General features: G+C 36.8%; 1 protein-coding gene across 2 annotated transcripts in view; it reads right to left on the reverse strand.

The window, feature by feature from the left end:
• The window catches only part of TNKS2 (tankyrase 2), a 63,361-nt gene that overhangs the window by 26,191 nt on the left and 14,339 nt on the right, over nt 1-22,831 (reverse strand). The window contains exons 2-14 of one of the 2 annotated variants that reach the window (XM_013975069.2): nt 19,994-20,218; nt 17,200-17,295; nt 15,828-15,864; nt 15,586-15,661; nt 15,120-15,214; nt 13,575-13,641; nt 12,099-12,285; nt 10,941-11,062; nt 8,416-8,507; nt 8,249-8,327; nt 5,146-5,317; nt 3,037-3,116; nt 301-446 (exon numbers count right to left, since the gene is read on the reverse strand). In XM_013975069.2, the coding sequence (XP_013830523.1) occupies nt 301-446; nt 3,037-3,116; nt 5,146-5,317; nt 8,249-8,327; nt 8,416-8,507; nt 10,941-11,062; nt 12,099-12,285; nt 13,575-13,641; nt 15,120-15,214; nt 15,586-15,661; nt 15,828-15,864; nt 17,200-17,295; nt 19,994-20,218 (1,474 nt within the window). The remainder of the gene's footprint in view (nt 1-300; nt 447-3,036; nt 3,117-5,145; nt 5,318-8,248; nt 8,328-8,415; nt 8,508-10,940; nt 11,063-12,098; nt 12,286-13,574; nt 13,642-15,119; nt 15,215-15,585; nt 15,662-15,827; nt 15,865-17,199; nt 17,296-19,993; nt 20,219-22,831) is intronic. The other variant, XM_018041467.1, reaches the window with a different exon arrangement.

The raw sequence follows: 22,831 nt of genomic DNA on the forward strand, positions 1-22,831 counted from the left end.
ATCAAGTATCCTCAATGCAAACTAAAATATTTACTACATTAAAAATCAGTATCACACTACTGTTGCATTCTCCTTGGCTATCATAAAATAACAAGGCATTAAGCAACTAAGTCTTCATAAAAATGCTACTTCATAAAAATCATAAAATCTTAACTGAAATTAAGAAGTATATTTAAACCAATGTTGGAGAACAGACTTCTCTGAAAATAAAAGAACCACCATCTCATAAAAATGTTTTCAGATTTTCCTAAGAAGGTCAGATAAAGGCACAGAAAGGCCACAGCAATGGCTAGTACTTGCCCTTTATCTTTTGCGTGCACATCAGCTCCGTGTTGGAGCAGATATTCCACCACAGACACCCGATTATAGCCAGCTGCAAAATGGAGCGGTGTAGACTGACGCCCTTCAATGTCTCTGCAGTTGACACTCTGAACAGTACACAGTTTCTGTAGGACGCAACACAGTATACACATGATGCTATATTCTGACTGTTTTCATTCATCTAGTAGAAATTTCAAATCCCTGATTTATTTCTTCTCATCAAATTTCTCAGACACTCTGCTATTTATTCTTATTTCATCTTGTCCTTTATTGGCAATCCCTCTGGTCCTCTTATCTGGAATCATCTTCTTTTGCTAGAGCTAGTGGGTAAACTTTATTATTACGATTACTACTATTTACATAAAGGAAATGTAAGTACCAGTTAGCAACAGTAATATCCATTTTGTGGCAAATATATATACAGACACACTGGATCACAGAAGCACTGGCATCACCTGGGGACTTGTTAAAAACTCAAGATTCTCAGACTCTCCGACCTACTGAATCAGAATCTATATTCTGACATGATCTCCAGGTGATCTGTAAGCACATTAAAAGTCTGAGGAGTACTGTTCTAGAACAGTGGTTCTCAAATTTTCATGTACATTGGGTCCAGTCTCCAGATGTCTGGGGCTGGGCCTAAGAAGTTGCATTTCTAACAAGCTCCCATATGATGCTGATGCTGACTGTCAAGGAATTACACCTAGAGAATTATACTGTACTATATGGAATGAATGAATTAATAGAATGCTATTGGTTATGTACCATCCTTGGGAGAATTAAGAAAAGTCCCTCTGAAGTTTTTATGTTTTTTTGGTTGTTGTTGTTTATATGAGGAAGCTTGGCTGAGAAAAGCTGTAACACTCAAAATACTCAAGGGTATTTTGCATGAAAAGTATGAATATCTGAGGAAAGAAAGCAGCAGATAATAAATCATGGTGTTTAAAAAAAAAGTCAAAAGAATATTTTAGAATAAAAGAATATGAGTAAAAATCCTTTCTCTTTTTTATTAGCTTACCCTAAAAGCAGAGATAAGCTAAGCCTAATAAATCAAAGGAGCCAGGATCAGTGGTTTTACCTCAACGGGTTTAATAACAGGTCTGATAAAGCTATTCAGTGGCTTTCCACATGAGAGCCTGTTAGATACACACACTCCGTGTTCCATCACCGAGAAAGGGTGTTTTGTGGGTCTGAAGTCGGCTCTAGGGAGTAAGTATTTTCAACACGTGTAAAGTGCTGCTGCTAGATTCAGTAGTTATCACGGGCCACTCTAACTCCCTAGCTCTCAAGTTTAATTTTGTCCATTCAGAGAAGTTCTCTAATAGTCGGTGTCTAAGTACCTAGCCTGACAGCTCACCAGTAAACAAACACAGCCAAGCACATAATTCAGTGTTCACTGGGAAATATGCAGGTGGCACTGTCTCAGTGATGCACAAGGAACAGAAAGGTTGACGGAGATAAACTTCCAGTGAGTGACTTACAGCCTAATGCCTATCACAGGGAGAGAAGAAGGTCCTCCTCAATTAAATGGCGTTATTTCATTCTCTAAGTACAGTTCCTGCACCCAGTCTCATCCTCACTTCATCTGTTTCTTCCTACAGTCTTCTCTTTATGAAAACAAAGTCTGGTTTTTAATAGTAGGTGTACTGAACATAGTTTTATGCTCTTTAATATATGTAAATGGATGAGCATTACAATTTATCATCACCTCCACCCAACACACATAAAAATCAGCTACCTGACTTTAACTCCACCTGCCCATCTAACATAACTTATCATTTCCTCCAAGAACAAACAGCTCACTAACCTTAACTTGAGTGCTTTGTTTTTCTATAAGTCATTCATTAGCCAGTAAGAGAAACAAAATCCCTCTTTCAATATCATATTAACCTCCTAATTAAGGGCATGAGAACATAACTACAAAACAAGTCAAATAATAAAACTGCATAATAGCATTTTTCTTGAATGAAATCTGAAGTTACCTGGAGATGGCTGTACTATCTACACAGATAAAGCAGGAGGAAAACAGCACATGGACTTTTAAAATCAACTTTCAGAAATCTCTTGATTTGAAAGCGCAGTGAATAAATATCCTCAGAGCTCAAGTTCTGATGAGACCATTAATCACATCGTTTCATTCTCAAGAAATCTAAAATTTACTTTGTGGGGTAGGTCTACTCAGGATTAAGAACACCATAGAGAAATATAGTGAAACTGCTTCAAATGGAGACTTCTGCCATGAATCAAATCAATAATTTTAGCTTTTAATAAAACTTATTACCTATCAATGATCCCTCAAATAGGACCAAGCATTTTTTTGAAAGTCTGTTGTGGGAGGAGGACACAACAGGGCTTCTTCCCTCCTACTAGCTTTGGAAATTGAAATTAACATTGTTTTATTAAAGAATTATTTAATCATGAAATATGCTGTAAACAAAATGCATTTCCATAAACACGTCATTATCTAAATTTATAACTGTGATATATTTACTGAGATGGGTGTGATACTAAAGTTTCTTTCGTTACTCAATGATCCTTATTTGCAGAGCAGAATTAACATTATTTACCTTTTAAAACAGTGCATATATAAATAACTAGATTTTTTCATTTTAACAGAACAAATAACTAGATTTTTTCATTTTAACAGTACGGATTCATTAAACACTGTCAAAATAAAAACCCAATGTTTAGAAAAACCATAAGATCATGTCTTACTTTTACAGTTTCTACATCTCCAGCCTTTGCAGCTTCCAGCAACTGTCTGTCTGCTTCTGAATTACCTAATGGGATACCCTCTAAAATTAAAAAAAAAAGAGAAGGAAAGAGTGATTAACTTCTATTTGGAAGATGGGACCAAGTTTTAAGGGAGGCATCTTATCTCAGAGTAAAGTTCCTTTCACAGTTTGATGGCAATTAGGTAGGAAATCTCCATAGTAGTACGGGAAAAGCAGTATACATTTTTTGGAAACATCACATATGTGAAATGTGTATGAATAAAAACTATAAAATGAGATTTAGGCAACATAATGGAATATAAAATAGGTAACAGAAGATCACTCTATAAGGAAGTCAGTGACTGCTGGCAAAGTATTAAGTAAGGAGAGCAACAGCTAGACATCTCCCCATGGTTCTGCCATTGACTAGCTATCTGAATTGGAACAAGTCATTTGAACTTTCTGGGCCTCAGATTGTTCCAAAAGACGTTGGATTAGAAACAAGTGAAGTTATTTTCAGGTCTGAAACTCTGTTTTATAGCTCATTTTAAATCTCGTAAGAAAGGAAGAAAATATATACCTTGTATCTTAGAACAAATAAACTTCAGATGGGTTAAAGATGCTACATATGAAAAATTAAACCTTAAAAATATTTTTAAAAATAGGTGAATATTTATTTTGAAATAGAAAAGCATCCTAAAGCAAGTACATCAAAGGCAGAACCAAAACTGATTTGGAAAAATATCTGTCAGACAACAGCATAAAACTAAACAAAATTATAGGCAAAGAACAAAATTGGAAAAAATATTGCAGCATACACGTTAGAAATGCAAATTAAAATGATATACTGGGCTTTTCCTTCATCCATTAGTGGACAAAGAGCAAATGAAAGAGTTACACTGTCAATACTTCTATAATTTGCATTTTAAAAAGCACCTATTACTTCTGTAATACAAACATACACACAATCACTCACACACACTCACCCAAGGAAATTATAAAGAATCATAATATCTGGGGCTGACAAGGAAAACAGGTCCTGTCATAAACTATTAATAGGAATGTAAAATGGTACATAACAGCCTTTCTAGGAGACGATTTAACAATTATGTTAACCTTGACTCAGAAACTCCACTTTAAGAAACTCACTGGAAAGGTAATGTACAGCATGGAGCATAAAATCAGCAAGACTGTAAACGTCCATCACCAGGTAACTGAACAGAACTAACGCTATCACCCTCAACTCTGACACTGAAACCCACGCATGGTAGATGGGAGAGTAAGGGCAATTCTGAGAGCAGCCTTGTAGTTCAGAATTTTAGAAGTTCCCAGGAGATCTTATTCATCTGCCTTCATCTATTCGAGCAGTGTTTTCTCAAAACGTGGCTTCTAAACCACAGGCATAAGAATCATCAAGGGGGACTATTTATTAAAGGTACAAAACACTTGGTCTGTTACATTTCTTCTCATTTGAGCTCTGAGGTGTCAAAGAGGTTTTATTAATGTCTAGTAAAGTACAGAGATGTAGGCAAAGACACTTTGAAATTATGGGACCATATTTCTTTTATTTATCTTTAATCGGAAGGGACTGGAATTCTAGGCTGAAATGTTTAACCTATGACAAATGTGTAGATATTGAATGTAAGTTTATTTGAATTTAAAATGCAATGAATATCAGTGTATTCAAACATAAGTCAAATAGTTGGTTACCGTGTACAGATTCTATATGCCTTATGTGAAGGATCTAGAGGAGTGAACAGGCAGGACTGGTCTCTAAGAGTATTATTTATAGCTCTGGTTGCTCTACTAAGAGATAGCTACCCTCTTCAGTTTTCCTCTCTTTAAAAAGAAATAACAACTATTGCATCTCACTCTTAAAACCTTTCTAGATAAAAACTTGAGAGCCAGCTATTTACTCACCAAAGATCAGTAGCAAACACTACTGGGAAAAAGACTTAACAACATGGAGGCACTGACTATAATGAGCTGATCAAGAAGAAATAGCAGCCAATAATTTTGAAAATTTTTCTTTTTACTACCAACTCCTACATGATATATGAAAAAATTTAAAAGTTAATTGAAAAAATAATTTCACTGAAGTATTCAATACCTTGAAGAAGTTGCTGCACATTTTCATTTCCCATCTGTAAGGCAGTAAAGCCCTGAAGGGATATGATGTTAGGATCACACCCATAGCTCAGGAGTAAGCGGCAAGTTTGCAGATGACCACAATGTGCAGCTCTGTGCAGAGAAGTCTGACCGAGATTATCCAGAGCATTAACCTTAACAATCAGAAAAAATGGAAATTAGCCTGTGGTACAAAATTTTAAATGCTCTAATTATGGGTTCAGGTTCAACACTTGTTACTAACTTAAAAATGCCCAAGTATTCTCTTATAAAGACTATTATCCAGTGGCAAAGAAAGTATTTTCTCTCAAATTTAGAGTACAAATTCACCAATTCATGAAGGCTGACATCAGGAGACTCAATTTTGGATTAAAAGTTTAAGATGTTGAATAATAGTTGTGTTTACCATTAAAGCATTCATAGATTCATCACATTTACAGACATTGCCTAGGAAGTCTAATGCATATATTTTTAAGGATCACTAAGGTGCAGAAATGTGGAGACTAACCCCGAGATAACAGATAACAAAGTCAGACACTAAATTAGCATTAAAATACGTATTCTATTGGCTTAATCTTCTATCTTGTTTATCATTTAAAATACAATCTATACAAAGACAAAGACACTACAGTATATTCACACAATGGAATACTTCTCAGCAATAAAAAGAATTATTGTTACTGCTGAATTGCCTAAACATTAACCTGAGTGAAAAAAAGTTTGACACAAAAGAGTCAATGAATATTGTACAATCTCATGGACATGAAGGTCCAAAGTGGTAAATTAATCTACCGTAGAAAAAATCCAAATGGCTGTTGCCTCTAGGCAAGGAGACTGCCTTGGATGGGACACTGTCTCTGCCATGTGGTTATGCTCTCTATCTTCAAGAGGTTTGGTTACACAGGTGTTTGCATTAGGCAAAATTCAGTAAATGTACATTTAAGAGCTGTACATTTCATTGCATGTAAATTCACATCCAAAGAAAAACGGTGAACAAATATTGACCTCTAGTTGATGCCTATTAAAAGAATTTAGGGAGATGTATATAGTAACTTGCAAATTACTTTGAAGTGCATCAAAAAATATGATACTGATAAGAGGGAAAAATTGATGGACATGTAAGGAAACAATATGGTAAAAAGCTAGTGGTAGAATTTATATAGCAAGTATATAGTTATACTCTGTAAAACTCTCTCAACTTGGCTGTATTTTTGAAAATTTTCATAGTAATAATAAAAAGATCACCTTCTATCTCATTCCCAACCTACCAACTCCCTCCCCTGCCACCCTGGAAAATAATTCTTCAAAACATAACTGAAAAATAAAATTACTCAGTAATTATGTGACCACTAGTGTGTTTTGAGACGCTCACTATCCAATTCACATTCATGGAACTGGAGAACATCTAAACAGGATTATATAGTAAGACTGTCTCAATAATTCTAAAACTAACCTACAAAAAGCTAGTCTCCATGCTTACAGAATCAGAAAAATCAACTTAAAATGCTCAGAGCAACTTATCTATTTATTCATGAACTCACATTCACTGAAATGTGAACTATATCCACTTGAAAACTTTATTTGGTTGCCATTCTGTGTCAATATTAGGGTGACCAACTTGTCCTAGTTTGGCTGGGATATTTCTGGTCTTAGCACTTAAAGTCTTGTGTTCCCAGAAATCCCTCAGTTTGAGGATTAGGATGGTTGGTCACCCTAGCCAAGATTTTTCACTGAGTTAGGCAACTCAAATTTAATATGCATCCAGATAGTCTTCAAGTAACACACCACATGTAAGAAAAGAAGCAATCAACAAAAAGTTATAGAACAGACAGACAAATGAGATATGCCAAGCAGTCAAGCAGAAATAAACTTTATTTTTTAAATACTTTACAATAGGAAAGATTGAAATTATACATTATTAAGAATTCCCCCAAATAAGAGAGAAATTAGGACACTGGGAGGCAACATTAAAAAAAAAACTGAAGAATTTGAAGTGGTTCCTTGAGTGGAAACCCAAGAAAGGACAGCTTAGAAAACCGTTCTGCAAAGTTCACTTAGAGAAGAGCCTCAGGGGCCCCCAAGGGGTAAAGGGATCTCTATCTCTTTCTTCTCCCTCCATCAGAGCAGCTCAATTCTATTATATAATGTATTTCTACCAAGATTTTGTTTGAAGACGACAAGGATCTGTGGCTAAGAAAACTGAAAACGGTTGAATTAAATGACTGTTCTCTCTTCCAATCTGGGATGCTATGTTTATTGTTTATTGAGAACATTTTTTTAAAGTTCCTGGGTAAGAAATGGTGACTTTTAGCCTTGATGAAAACCTAACTATTCCATGAATAAAATGCTTTATCTTCTTTAAGTCTACTTAACTTTTTTTGGAGGTACAGCTGATATGATATTATCTAAGCTTACGGTGTCCAACACAGTGGAATCAACTTGACTTTAAACTTAAGTATACCACTTCTATAAATAGAAAAACAATATTCTCCTAATAAAAAGTGTAACTCTTATAAAGAAAACATTTCTCTCCTGAATGCTCTGGAGTGAATGACTTTTGTGATTGATTTTTTTAAAAAATGCTTTTTGTACAAGTGTCAACTATAGAATAGCAGCTTCACAATGTGAGGAGCTATCTTTTTAGTCAACTTATTTAAATAATTTATTTCCTTCTGTTCCATGTTCTCTGGCAGAAATAACAGAGGGTAAGAGAGACTGTGGCTGGGGTAAATAATAGGAGTCATCATGGTAAGCAAGGAACAGAAGATACCAGAAGAGAATTCCAGAATAAATATGTCTGGCTAGGGATACTCTTAAGAGTTTACTGTTAGAAAAAGAAGAATAACTTGACCAGTGGGGTGTGATTAACAGGAAGGGTGAAGGAAGGATATACAGGAATAATGTTTCTTTGAGTAAATCCACAGATTTTTCTAGCAAAAAGATACAGAAAAAAGTATCTGCAGAACTATTTTGAGGGAAAAACTAATACTTAGGAGAGAGTAAATAGTTTAGGAAATCAGGCATTTTATCTACAAAATCAGAAACAACTCACTGGACTACCAAAAATTACCAAAAATGAAGTATACCTTTGCTTCATGTTTCACCACTACTTCGACAACATCGTTATGAGCTTTCTCAGAAGCCACGTGCAGAGGAGTCAAGAATCTTAAAGAGAAAAAGTCAGCCGGACAATGAATGTATTTTCCAGAAAACAAGAGAGTCAATAATTTTTAATTATTAAAAGCAAACTTACTCTTTAGTCTTTTCATTGATGTTGGCTCCTTTTCTTAGCAACAGTTCACATATTTGCTTTCTTTTGGGATATGGAGATGCGGCAGCACAATGCTAGATAATTTAAATTGCAGCATTAATCAAGGACTATACAACTGACTTTTTTAAGAATATTCGTGTTTCCAACCAAAAATAATCAAGATGTTAGTTATTTCATGTCTTTGTTTCACTTTTGACTTCACTTTGCTCTTCAAAGACTTTCTATTCGATAGAACGTGCTATGATTACCAAATTCTGACAGGGCCTGAAAATCCTATTTACCAGATGATATGTTATTAAATATTTTGATCAAGCTTTATAGTTGCCCTATATCTCTGCAAAAGCTACCACTGCTGTGATGAAAACCTTAAACTGTGATCAACAGTCCTTTCAAAACTGTTCCCAAAGAGCATGGTGTTTATGTTATTTTTAAAGGTTAATAAAACACTCCAAAGGTCGGAATTTCTCTAATGAAGAAATAGCACAGTGTCTGTCAGCTCTGGATTCTGCTTGGCAAAAACACTGCCGGAACAGCTGACAAACTAGGTGGTATTTCTTTCTCGGAGTCGCTCTAGCAGAATAAGGACCTTGGATTACCTGTTTGGTAAAATTGGTGGCGGAAACTGATACAGTCTGACCTGGAGGCTTCAGGATCTATGTCTATGTGCATCAGGGAGGAAGGGAGACAGGAGGCAGGGATTCGCCAGTCAAAAACCCAGTAAAACCCTCATGGTCATGTTGCAGATCTTTATCTCCCCAACATCCAGGATTATACTCATACACAACAGGTGTTCAATAAATGTCAGTGAGTGAATGACTTAATCAATGTATGAATGTTAAGTTAAAACTGAAACCTGAGAATTCATGGAATAAAACTTCTGGATAACTGTCACGGTAACTTGCACATACCTCTAAACACAGTATACATGAATGTGTCTGATTTTAACTTGTTGCTAATTATAAAGCTTATCTGATCTTCATGGCTTTGCTTCAGATTCATTCTGATACTGTTGCTATCACCAAACTCATTCCTTTGCCCTTAGTAACATCATTTCTAATTGGTGAATACAGCTCTTTTGGTATGTTTTGAATAAGCATCCCAGGACATCTATCAAGATGGCACAGAGAACGGAAAATAGTTTCTATTCAAGAATTCTTGAGCTTATCCATTTCAAATTGCACCCTTTCTCTTCTGCCTCATCCTTTTACCAGCAGGGCCTGGGACCTCGAAACTCAGAAGACACTGCCTCTGCAATACAATGTCTACCAACAGTTAATTCCTTGTATTCTAAGGCTAATTACAAAAATGAGCAGTTTATTAGCAGAAAGCTTAAGGGGAAACAAAATGTAGAATTAATTCTTCAGACTGGCAAATTTCCCATGTCAGTTTTCCCAAATTCCCCTGTACCATCTTGATGCTGTTATGATTTAAATTTTGCACTGTTATTTCTTATCAGTCTGCAACTATGCAGTTTTTTTTTTTTTTAACATGGATTTCTGTTTTTTGGTAAAGTAGCAAAAAGGCCTAAAATGCTTTATAGATAGGTTCCTAAATAAACTTCATGCCCTGTATCATGGCATAAGGATGAACATTAGCTGTAAAAGGTGAGGAAGCTACAATTAAATCTTCCCCAAAGACATTAATTTACTTATTGTCATCTTCCCTCATTGAAAGTACATTCTGCGACTCACAAAGCTTTGCTCCTTTTAAATTTCTACTTCTAAAGTAGCCTCTGATTACCACATTCTCCTTCTGATCTTCTAACACTTATCTTTAGTCACTTCCATTTTTTTCTTACTGCTTTTCCATACACTGCCCAGTTCTCATCTACTTTGTTACAGAACCAGAGAGCTGACATTACCTCCATCAGGGAAACTGACTCTACTCACACAGATAGTTTATTCACAAGTATAAAGGGAACATATACAGACTTAGATCTAATTCTGGAAAAAAAAAAAAAAATTACAATAACAAAAGGAGAACCAGGTGGTTTTTATCTTGACGGCAAGATTAACTGTTCAGTGAGTTCCAAATTTTCAACCATAAACACTTATGCTTTAATAAAAAAAGCAAATGAGATATGATTATAATAGAAAAGTCACATATAATATATGCCAGTATGTGATAAAATTTTTGTCGAGAAGGATGCACAAATGAACAACTGTATTGCCTTTTGAGGGGATGTATTAGTCGCTCAGTCCTGTCCAACTCTTTGTAACCCCATGGACTGTGGCCCACCAGGCTCCTCTGTCCATGGAATTCTCAAGGCAAGAATACTGGAGTGGGTTGCCACTGAGGGGATGAGGTTGTCTGTTTTTCTGCATTGTTTGAAATATTTCTTTATATATCCAGAGGCACTGATTCTTAATCACAGATTTTTAGAACAACACTGTTACTAAAAGTAGAGCATTATGTCAGTTATCCAGTATCACCAAAAGCAGGGCATTATGATTAACTTAGAATGTTTCTGGCTATTTCATTTTAAAGACTTAAATCTGAATCATTACCAGTGCTGTTTCATGTGTTTGAGGATGCTTAAAGTTCACCATTTCCAGAGAGAGATGTTTTTTGATTCGTGTAACATCAGCTTCCCGTGCCGCCTGAAGCAAGGAGTGGCCTTTAAATTCATCTAGATGAAGAAGAAGCATTTAAATTGGCATAAAAATGATCAAATTTATGAAACTTACCTTGTAAAAGAGACATAGTATTTTTCTTAAACTTATTTTCAAAATTATCTACCAAAGTAGCCAGACTGAAGCTTGAACGATAGTCTCCAAATATAACCCTTGGAAAGGGAGGCAGTGGTACTCCAGTGCCCCTTGGTTATGACTCAGTTCATTCCCATGAGTAACAAGATGGCCAATTCAAAGTCTATTTTGGTCTAGTATACGGATTATTGCAATATATTCCCAGAGCAGAGTTGTGAGAATTTTCCAAAAGTATAGAATTTTTCTCAGTAAAGAAATAAAAGAAAAGGAGATCACAGTCCCCATATTAACATTACAGCAATAGCAGATGGTTATGCTCACACACTGGGGATTAAACAAGCTGGATATTTCTAAGAGCCACTTAGAAATGAGGCATTTTCTCAAGATTCCTCTCTTTTATTCATCAGTCTTGTGAAACTACCCATTCTCCTTTATTATTCCAGAATAATTCCAGTTTAACACAAGTTTCCTATTCATGTATAGTAATATATACCTGAATTAGGTGGCTATTTCTCACCACTATCTCTACTTCAGTTATAAACAGAAAAGCACAGAATTGTCCAGATACCAAAGAATATTAGATGGTACATTCTGGGGACTATGTTTACAGGATAGAAATCCTACAAGTAACACCGAAAAACTTCATGACAGATAACTAGAAAGTCACATCAAAGATAGGAACAAAACTCAAATTCTTTCTTTCCAAAAGCCTACCATCTGTAAGACTAACACAAAAAGCATTTGCCTTGAAAAAAGCAAATACAAATATACTTTCCTTTCACAGCATGTTAAGAGTTAATGATTAAATATGCTAGTAAGAACAATGATACATACCCATGGCTAAGGAAAATAGCCTATGATTTAAAAATTCCTCCCCCACAAAAAAAACCCAAGAAGCAAAAACTTTTAGGTTACTGGTATAAGAGTTTAGCTGAACATTCATCATTTTATACTTACATGCTAACCTTTCTTTTAACTGTGGTGTGGGAGCCAAGTCTATAGCACTTTTATTGTGACAATTCAGCAGTGTTGGATCTGCGCCGTAACTCAGGAGAAGAGAACACACTTCAACTCTGTTCTTGGAAGCAGCCTCATGGAGAGGAGTGAACTGCCACAAGTCCATTGCGTTTACGCAGGCACCATGCTGGTGGTGGGGTGGGTAAAGCATGTATTTAGTGCTCAACTTTTAAGAGAACTTAGAATATTAGGACTGTGTAACTTACATCATGCAAGCTTAAAAAGGTTATGTCCCCAAAGGTTACTTTTCAACCCAGTTACTTCAAAAAGAGAATACATTTCTCTCCCATAGAAAAAGAATCATTAGTTGCTAAGCCTACCCACAAGTACCTATTTAACTCTTTTATTGTTAAAAAACAATTACAAATGAAACTTCAGATTTAATAAGAACTGTTTTTTCCTTTTCCGAGGTATACTTTATATATGGCAAAATACATAGTTCTTAAGTATATAGTTTGATGAGTTTTGACAAATGTATATATCCATGAGACCATCGGGCTTCTCTGGGGGCTCAGCTGGTAAAGAATCCACATGCAATGTGGGAGACCTGCAATCTATCTGATGCTTCATTCTTATCCACAATAACATTCCAAATATTCTGTTGAGTTCAATTCAGTTTTACAATAAGCAAAAGCATTACTACTAAACGTATAATAATATTATGGTCTCATTTATAAAGGCTTATGGACCACTCAGAGTATCTAATTACTATAATTAAGTTATTTCTGTGGGAAAATATATTTAGTGGTAGCACATGCCCAAGAGGAAGCACAGAGGTGTTGGGATTCCCAGGGATTGACATGACAGCTGCTGACAGAATGAGGAAAAGTTTCAACGGCAGAATGGATGCAGAGAGAAGACTAAAGAATGTGGTCAAATGCATACGTAGAGATTAGGGGACAAAAAGAAATGGGTGCGAGTAACATCCTTGAATCCACTCTCAAAAAGAGTATGTAGCCTCTATTCTCATCCAACAGGGAGCTAAACAAGAAGTTTTTTGCCAGTTCCAGGAACCTGTCCGTTAAACAACAGCCGCCCGTCGTTCTGCCCAGTATACTGGAAGACGTGAAGTTTACCAAGTAAGCCTGTTTCAACACACCTAGGCAGGCCCTGCAAATCTAACTAGTGGTTGTAATAATATATGGTTCACTAAAAATTGCTTTCTGATATTTTCAAGAACTTTGAACTGCACTTTTAGCTACAAATTAAAGAACCACTTAGTCTGACATTCACAAAACAGGAAAGCTATTTTATATTTAAAAAATTCACAGTGTTTTAAAAATCTCAAAGCAGTCAGATGACCTATCAATAATCCACATTTTATAATGATTATAAATACTTCTTCTATATCTACCAAGCACTAAAAACACAAAGAAAAACATATACACACTGTAAGGAAAGCATATAAGAACTAACCTTGACCAGAAGTTCAGTTACTTCATAATGGCCATAGGAACAGGCATTGTGCAGGGGCACCAGATCTCTGTAATACGAGAAGGGGAAAAACCCTGCATTATTACAGATTCCCTATGCTTTAGCTTACATACTTAAACTTAAATAGCAAATGGCTTATGTCACCTTCTGGGCTTCCCTTGTGGCTGAGCTGGTAAAGAATCTGCCTGCAATGAGGGAAACCTGGTTTCAATCCCTGGGCTGGGAAGATTCCATGGAGAAGGGAAAGGCTACCCACTCCAGTATTCTGGCTTACAGAATTTCAAGGACTGTCGCAAAAAGTAGGACATGACTGAACAACTTTTACTGACTTCTGTATCTTTTCCAAACTCAGAACTCAATCACTGGGTCTTCTTTGAAACTTTTTCTTTTAAAGATTCTGTAAGGTAAAACTGCTATATTCCTTAACATAAACCCAATTCCTTCATGATGGCAACAGAGGAAGAATTTTCTGAACAGGAAGGTACAACAGAACCTTAAATCCTGACATATCTTTAAGCTGCTCCACCTTGGGAATCACTCACTAATCACCACAGAAATCACCATGATGTCCTTTGTTAAGAGATGGCCACTCATGGCTACGTCTGTCTGATTCTATCAGAACCCTCCATCAAGCCTCACAGCCTTCCTCACCATTTTGATTATATGATTTCTTACCTGAGCCCTAGCTACTAGCTAACGCCACCTGAGTTCCATCATCATCTCATAAAACCAAGACTTCTAAAAGTGAACTCAATGGTTTCCCCCACAAACAACTTTCCTGAATTTCAGTATGTGTACCATTGGGTCTCAGGCACTGGGCTTCAGAAGATGCAATGTAATGGTCTCATTTATTCTATCTCATCATATCCAGATATTCAACAAATCTTACGCTCTCTTACCCTGCAGGATCTCCTGCCTCTCTGCCTTCTTTTCACTCCCACCTCCGCCCCCACCACTACTGCAGATCTCGTTACGCCTGGACCCCCCCAATGTTCACTCTCATGTTCTTCTGCCTCTCGTCTCCTTCTTCAATCTATTCAACACAATGCTGCCAGAGTGCTTTTCTCAAAACTCCTCTTTTAGGAGAATCATTCCCCTTGCTTAAGATCCTTCATTCTCTTGCACAGAGTGATGTTTCCTAAACTCTCTGTTTTCTTGAACTGAGTCCAGGTGAAGTATCACCTTCCACAGAAAGATTTCTCAACCACTGCACCCAGCACTGAGCATTCTCTCCTAAAATCTCCTGTAAGTACTAGCCCTTTCTATTGATCACCTCACACTTACGAGAGAACTTATATTATTAGGTGTCTTTTCACGCCTCCTAAAAGACAGTATAAGCCCTATGGGTGGTGGCCTTAATGGTTTATAATTCCCTGTTCTCTCAGAGCAATCTGCATATTACAAAATCTCAATAAATGTTTTATGCTGTTTAGTAAAAAATATGATTCTTACAATATCATTACAGAGATTATCATGAGGACAGAAACATTTAAAAAATTCTCATTTTTGTTCAAATGCTTGATTTACCCTTTATCTTTAGCATGAACATCAGCTCCATGTTGCAACAACAGCTGTACAATCTTTACTCTGTTGTAACCTGCTGCCAAATGCAATGGAGTTGACTGAAATAGTAAACAGACAGATCAGTGAGATTCAACAGCTAAAAAATGTACATAAAAAGGTAAAAATCCAAATATAAAACCAGAAATTGAAAAAAAAACTCTATAACTTACTTTATAACTTATTACTATCTAAATGACAGTAACAATTTGGTTTTACAAAATCCAACATATATACCAAAGCACAGCATACAAGTTTATAAGTTCACTACTGCAAACAGGAAGCTAACTAAACATTTATTATTAACAAAGTTTTACTGAGATTAAGAATTAACCCAAGTTATTGCTTAAAAGGAGCATTTTCAGCAAATGTTTTAAGTTAAAAGACAAACATAATTTCATGTTACACAAAACTTAGTTGCAAAAGGAAGTACCTTTCTGCCATCACTTGCATGACAGTTGACATTTAATGGTGTAAGCAGAGCCATCATTTTTTCCTCATTGCCACTCCTAGCATACAAAAAAATGTATTAGCAATTTGTTTTCTTCATCAGATCCTATTTGGAGACATGTATGTGAATATTAAAAATTCATTCTCTTTTGGAGTTTGCTTATTGTAAAATAAAATAATTAAAATTATATGGTAAAATATTTATGGTACATATTTATAACACACCTGGCACTTTCCAAGAGTTCATCCTTCTTATATTCACCTGTGAAGAAGAGCAGAAATTAAAAAAAAATTAATTACAAAACTAGTATCAGTTTTATGCATAAAGATGCTCATTGACCTATGTTTAAAGTACAAAAATTTGGAAATAAATTCCAGTAAATGGAAAATGGTTAATCAACAGAATACACTGCAGTTTAAAATATTTATATGAAGAACATGGAATACCTTTGCTACGAAGGTGAAGAAACAGATCCAATGCTATATAATGAAACATGACTCCAGCTATGTGAAGACAATATACACAGCAAGAGCAAAGCCAAGACGGAAATGAAGAAACTGGTGTCCACAATATGAATTGTACACTGATTGCTGTGCAAGGCTTTTTTGGTGCCCCAAGATTAAATTAAAAAAAAAAAAGCAAATAGGGAATAGCATGGAACAGGGAAGGAAGAAATAAATATTGAATTGTCAGTTACAGTAATAGCTCACTTTTCTAGAACTTTTTGGGGGGACTAGTCTAAATTTCTCAGTAATACCAAAAGAAATATCACAAAGCCCAAGCACAAAAGCTTACAGCAGAGCACCTCAGGCTCTTGACTATTAGACATAATTTTAATGGTAATCACACAGTAAATAAGAGTCCAAAAATTAATATGGCAGAGAGTTGCTGCTTCAGAGGAAATCTCTGTTAAGAGAGAAATGTGTGAAGTAGATGAAAAAAAGGTGAAAGTATTAGTCCCTTAGTCGTGTCCAACTCTCTGCAACCCCATGGACTGTAGCCAATCAGGCTCCTCTGTCCATGGAATTCTTCAGGCAAGAATACTGGGGTGGGTTGCTATTCTCTTCTCCAGATCTTCCTGACCCGGGAATCGAACCTGGGTCTCTGGCATTGCAGGCAGATTCTTTATCATCTGAGCCACCAGGGAAGCTCATATTACTACTCAAAAAAGCCTGACAGTCTAAAATAAACCTAAACCAGGGGACTACAGTCTTATATATCTTAACAGGTTCCCAGGACATCAATATGTCCCAGCAGAATATAATAATTGCCATTCTTCAAGGTTCTGAGATTGGTGAACCCAGAACCTTGTTTGAAAATGCAAGAGAATGGTTAGTAACACATGATTATCTACCACCTCTGGCCCCAGTAAAGGTAGGAATCACAAAATTTAAAAGCTATTAAAAAAAAAAAGCTTTATTTTTCTTAGACAAGAATCAAATGTCAACTCTTCAGACACAGAAAAGAACAGCAACTGAACTGACACTATCTAAAAAATCTAATGGAGATCAGTAACTGCAAGGAACTGAATGTCCATCTAGGAAGCTAATGTGTCACACTGCTCCCGGAAAACCCAAAGAGAGCTTGCACACTTACCAGTCAGCACTGCTTTGGCAGACGGGTCTGCTAAATCCAATGCTGTCCTTCCATCTGTATTTCGAATGGTTGGCTCAGCGCCATGCTGTAAGAGCACTGCAAAACAGAAACACTATCTTTCAAAATGGTAATTCTGACAATATGATTTTAGTAAATCATTTTCTCAAAAATTTTGGTTCCTACCAGGGAAGCCCTAAGACATCTCAAAGTTATTTTAAGACTATATCCTGATAGTAGAAAAATGCTGTATTTTAAAGATAAAACTATATAAAATATTCCATTATTTAATGTATTAAGACACATTAAATATCTGTCTGCTGAGTTTAATGTCAGATTCTCCTCTGTCAAACAAATGACCAAGGACAGATAGAGAATTAAAAGGCAAGTTTACTTGAAAGCTTGTTTTCTGTTTTCTCATATCAAATGAACACTGCTTAAGTCAGAAAGATTACTCATAATAACAAAAATGAATTTTCTAAAGCTATGAATAGCCCAAGAATAGGGATTTGTGGAATTTGAGAAAGAAGGAAGGAAGAAACGGAGAGAGAGAGGAAGGAAGAGACGAGGGGAGGGAGGGAAAGAGAAAACTACTCTGTAGGGTTAATGAGCCCCCAATCAAAGCTTGCCACATTATAACTCAAAACACATTAAAAAGAGAAGAGTTGTGCTATACTCTGTACATAATGTTATTTGATTATATAAAGATACTCCAGCACACTCTATAAAAAAAGCTGGGGAAAGACAGGCAAATACATGTAGAAAGGGAAGCTCAGCTCCTGTTCATTCCACTGTACTCCTATCTCTAACAGCAATGTCCAAAAGAAAAAAAAAATGTGAGCCACATATGTAATTTAAACTTTTCTAGCATCCAGATTCGGAGAAGGCAATGGCAGCCCACTCCAGTACTCTCGCCTGGAAAATCCCATGGATGGAGGAGCCTGGTAGGCTGCAGTCCATGGGGTCGCTAAGAGTTGGACACGACTGAGCGACTTCACTTTCACTTTTCACTTAAGGAAATGGCAACCCACTCCAGTGTTCTTGCTTGGAGAATCCCAGGGACGGGGGAGCCTGGTGGGCTGCCATCTATGGGGTCACACAGAGTCAGACACGACTGAAGTGACTTAGCAGCATCCAGATTATAAAAACAAAAAGAGGATAATTTTAATGTCTTATTTAAGTCAATATACCCCAAATATTGCTATTTCAATATGCACATTAATACTGCAATCCATACAAAATTGAGGTAACTTCGTATTCCTTTTATTCATACAAAGACTTTGAAATCTGGTATGTATTTTCCCCTTATAGTACATCTCAATTTGAATTAGCCACATTACAAGATTTCAACTACCACACCAGACGTGTGTGCGTATGTGCTAAGTAGCTCAATCATGTCTGACTCTTTGTGACCTTATGGACTATAGCCCTCCATGCTCCTCTGTCCATGGGATTCTCCAGGCAGGAATACTGGAGTGGGTTGCCACACCCTCCTCCAGGGGATCTTTCTGACCCAGCGATCAAACCTGCATCTCTTATGTCTTCTGCACCGGCAAACAGGTTCTTTTCCACTAGTGCCATCTAGGAAGCCCACACTGGACAGTGCAGACACATCACTATATTTGAAAAACTCTACATTATTAAAACTAAGTATCAATAGGCCTGAAACTCACAGAACAGAAAAGGATTCTGAGCAGAGGACAGATAACACAAAAGATAAAAACAAACCAAAAAAGGTAACACACAGGAAAGGAGAACTGGACAGACATTTCTAGGTAATCTTTTTCTTTTCTTTATAAATTACCTAACCTAATTCAAACTAAGCTCATGACTTTTGTATAAAGTGATTTGAGGTTGGGTTGGAGGGGAGAGAGAACAAAACAGGTTCCCTAGACCTTTCCTAGTGCATGGAACTGGCTTTCTAGATAGAAAGGATTTAAAATGTCCCTGTTTTGCATCAGGAAATAGAAGTAAGGTAGCAGAGTCCAAAATCTCTGACTCTTTAGGCTCAGAAAAGTCAATACTGGGTTAATGACAACTCTCAAATAAGCAGCCTTCTCACATGTAACTTTTTGTCAGTGATTAACCTGCTAGGCAAATTCTATTTCATTAAAGTATCCTACATGATTGACAATTTTTTCTCCAAACACTTCTTTACTTATGCTACCATTTCTACTCTCCCACAACCATCCTAGTTCATGCCTTCATCCTTCTTCACTTGCGTTATTCTACAGCTTCCTAGTCTTCCTAATATCATGCAGTCCACTCAGCCCTCTACCAAATCACTCTTCCTAAATACACTGCTCTCATCACACTGTCCCCTCCTTAAAAGTTATCAATGATTCCACACTATCCACACAAAAAGCTCCTTAATCTGGAATTCAAAGCTCCTTATAAAATAGTCAACACACTTCCCTTTGGAACCTTTCTCCCCAGTACTTCCTAGGAAGTCTTACAAAGGAGTGACTCAACTCCAGCCCATTCACTGCACTATTATCCTCTAACACTCTGTTCACTTCCACCATGCCTTCATCTGGTTCTTTGTGGGTATCAGTCCCAAGAGAATCCACACTTCCGAAGAAGAGAAATTCTGTACTACTCTATCATCTAAAAATTTTAAGCTCAGTACCACATTCAAAAAGACACTCAGTAAACAGTGACTAGGTTAATCATTAAGTCTTCCTAAATATTTAAATTCAGTCTGGCAAAATTTGATCACATTAACAAATAAATTCAATTTAGATTCAGAATAGTTACAAACTATTTCTGAAAAATTCTGGAATGTAAACAGTCTTACCGATGCAAACATCAATCTTTCCTTTAATTGCAGCTTCATGGAGAGGAGTGTAATTCCAATTATCACGAGCATTTGGGTCTGCACCATGTCGCAAAAGGAGATTGACCACTTCCGCATGGCCAAAAGAGCATGCATTATGAAGAGGAATAAGCCCCCCATCATCGCGTGCTTGGACGTTTGCGCCATTCTGAAGCAAATATTCAACTACATCTTTCCGACCAAAACCTGGAAGAAAGTAAATCATCCACATATAAGTTCTCCAAAGAAAATATACCAAGATAGAAGCAATAAATACACGTCATACTAACGTATTTTGGGATGCAAAACATTAACAGATACAAAAATTCACTGATGAAATACATCACTAACTAATCTTAATGAGAAAGCCAAAGGGTCTCTCTGATGCATTAGGCAGTACTACTAACTTCAGAGGAAGGTTATGTAATTAGTGACTGAAAGCCCAAAGTTCAAATGTTTCCCACTCTACAACAGCATTCCTAATTACAAATAACGGGTTCTGCATATTTTGTTATGTATTCAAAGTATACACTGACCAACTCTCACTAGACTCCCTTTCCCACATCCCATCTCATAAAACGTTTCTACTGAATTGGGGGACCATGAGAAAGCAACAGAAAGTTTGTACTGAAGACAAAGAGAGGTGACACCAGGCAAAAGTGTGACATGAGTATCTTTGAAGGAGTGCCTACTCTGCCGCTTGCACAACACAAGCAACTCTGCCTAGCAAGAGGCCTCCTTTAAAACCCAGGTCCCCCCCCCCCCAAAAAAAAAACCCATGTCCCATAGTTCTGTTGCAACTGCCCCCGGAACAAACAAGCCCGAAGAAGTCTGACAACTCGTTTATATTGGTTTACAGGTTTAGTACCGATGGGTTTTAATCTCTTACATATAATAGCACCTAAAATCTTTTTACAATTGTTAAAGGAAAAGGACTTCAGATATATGTTAAAGCAGATGGGAAGATATATATGAGCATTGGGAGAGAGAGAGAGAAGACCTTTTCACTCATCTGAAATTTTACCAGAATATTCTTACAACTATCAAGACTGAATGCAGTCCTTCTAAGACCAAAACGGAGTTGAATGAGAAAGCAAAAACATATAATCTTTCCAAGGGGTACATCTGGGACTGGTCTGGCTGTAGCTGAGGGAAAAGTTAGATGACTGAAGACATTAACTGTTTTGTTTTGTCTAAATATTGCTAAGCTCTATGTCAGAGACATCAATATCTTTGATTCCCCCTATTCTCAGTCTTTGACTCTTCCTATCCTCAGTTCAGCTCAGTCGCTCAGACCTGTCTGACCCTTTGCAACCCCATGAACCCCAGCACACCAGGCTTCCTGTCCATCACCAACTCCCAGAGTCCACCCAAACCCATGTCCATCAAGTCGGTGATGCCATCCAACCATCTCATCCTCTGTCATCCCCTTCTCCTTCTGCCCTCAGTCTTTCCCAGCACCAGAGTCTTTTCCAATAAGTCAGCTCTTCAAATCAGGTGGCCAAAGTACTGGAGTTTCAGCTTCAACATCAGTCCTTCCAATGAACACCTGGGACTGATCTCCTATTTTCAAAGAGTTTACAATTTAGGATGTGGAAAAACAATTAGAAGTAGTAGTTTTACTATACTATAACTCATAAAAGAGGTATATATAAAATGCTACTAGAGCTCAAAGAAGAGACTATCTAAATTAGTGGAAAGCAAAGAACAGGAAGGACAATCCCAGAGAACAGTCCAGTGATGACACCTGAGCTGAAGCCTTCCATTAAAAATGAAGCGATCACTAGGAGAATGGAGAGAGAAGCAAGGTGAGAAGAGAAGAGAGGTTAGGAGAAAAGAGGGAGTGGGAAGAAACTAAACAAGGGAAGAGCACAGCAATTCAAGCAGGAGAAACACAATGTACACAAGTGTGAAAGAGCAAATCATTATAGCGGCTAGGACAAAGAATGGCCACGTAGGCAGAAGTCGAAAAAGGAAGAATCTTTTCAGCCACACTAAGGTGGTACCTGGATTTTGTCCTACAGACTAGTGTTTCTCAAGCTGCTTTCAGGGAACAGACTTAGAGGAAATCTTTTTTTGCCTAGGAAAAAAACTGAGACATAATTAACATATAAGGTTGTATTAGTTTCAGGTGTATCACATAATGATATGATTTGTATATACTGCACGCATGCATGCATACTAAGTCACTTCAGTCGTGTTCGACTGTGCAACCCCATGGACAGCAGCCCACCAGGCTCTCTGTCCACGGAATTCTCCAGGCAAGAGTACTGGAGTGGGTTGCCATTTCCTTCATGTATATACTGCAAAATGAACACAATAAATCTAGGTAACATTACCACCACATATAGGTACTTTTTCCTGTGATGAGAACTTTTAAGATCTACTCTCTTAGCAACTTTCAAATATACAATGCAGCATTATTGACTATAGTCTTCATGCTGCATATTACATCCCCGGGATTTAACTTCACACAGCTTAATATCTGAAAGTCCATCCATGCTATTGCAAATGGCAAGATATCCATTTTTTTCCAGCTGAATTATATTCCATCGTGTATATACACCACAATTTCTTTATCCATTCATACCTGGACAGGTACTTAGCTTTTTTCCCCATGTCTTAGCTTTTGTAAACAATGTTGCAATGGCACTACTTACAATAGCCAAGACGTGCAAGCAACTTGAATGTCCGTCCACAGAGGAATGGATAAGACAAATATCAAGTATCACTTCTAAAGTATGGTATGATAGTGGAAGACAGAGGAGTATGGAGTGCTATGCAGTTCACTGGGGTTGTAAAGAATTACAGACTCACAGA

The sequence above is a fragment of the Capra hircus genome, chromosome 26 (genome assembly GCF_001704415.2).
Source record: "Capra hircus breed San Clemente chromosome 26, ASM170441v1, whole genome shotgun sequence".
In the NCBI taxonomy this organism is placed as follows: domain Eukaryota; kingdom Metazoa; phylum Chordata; class Mammalia; order Artiodactyla; family Bovidae; genus Capra; species Capra hircus.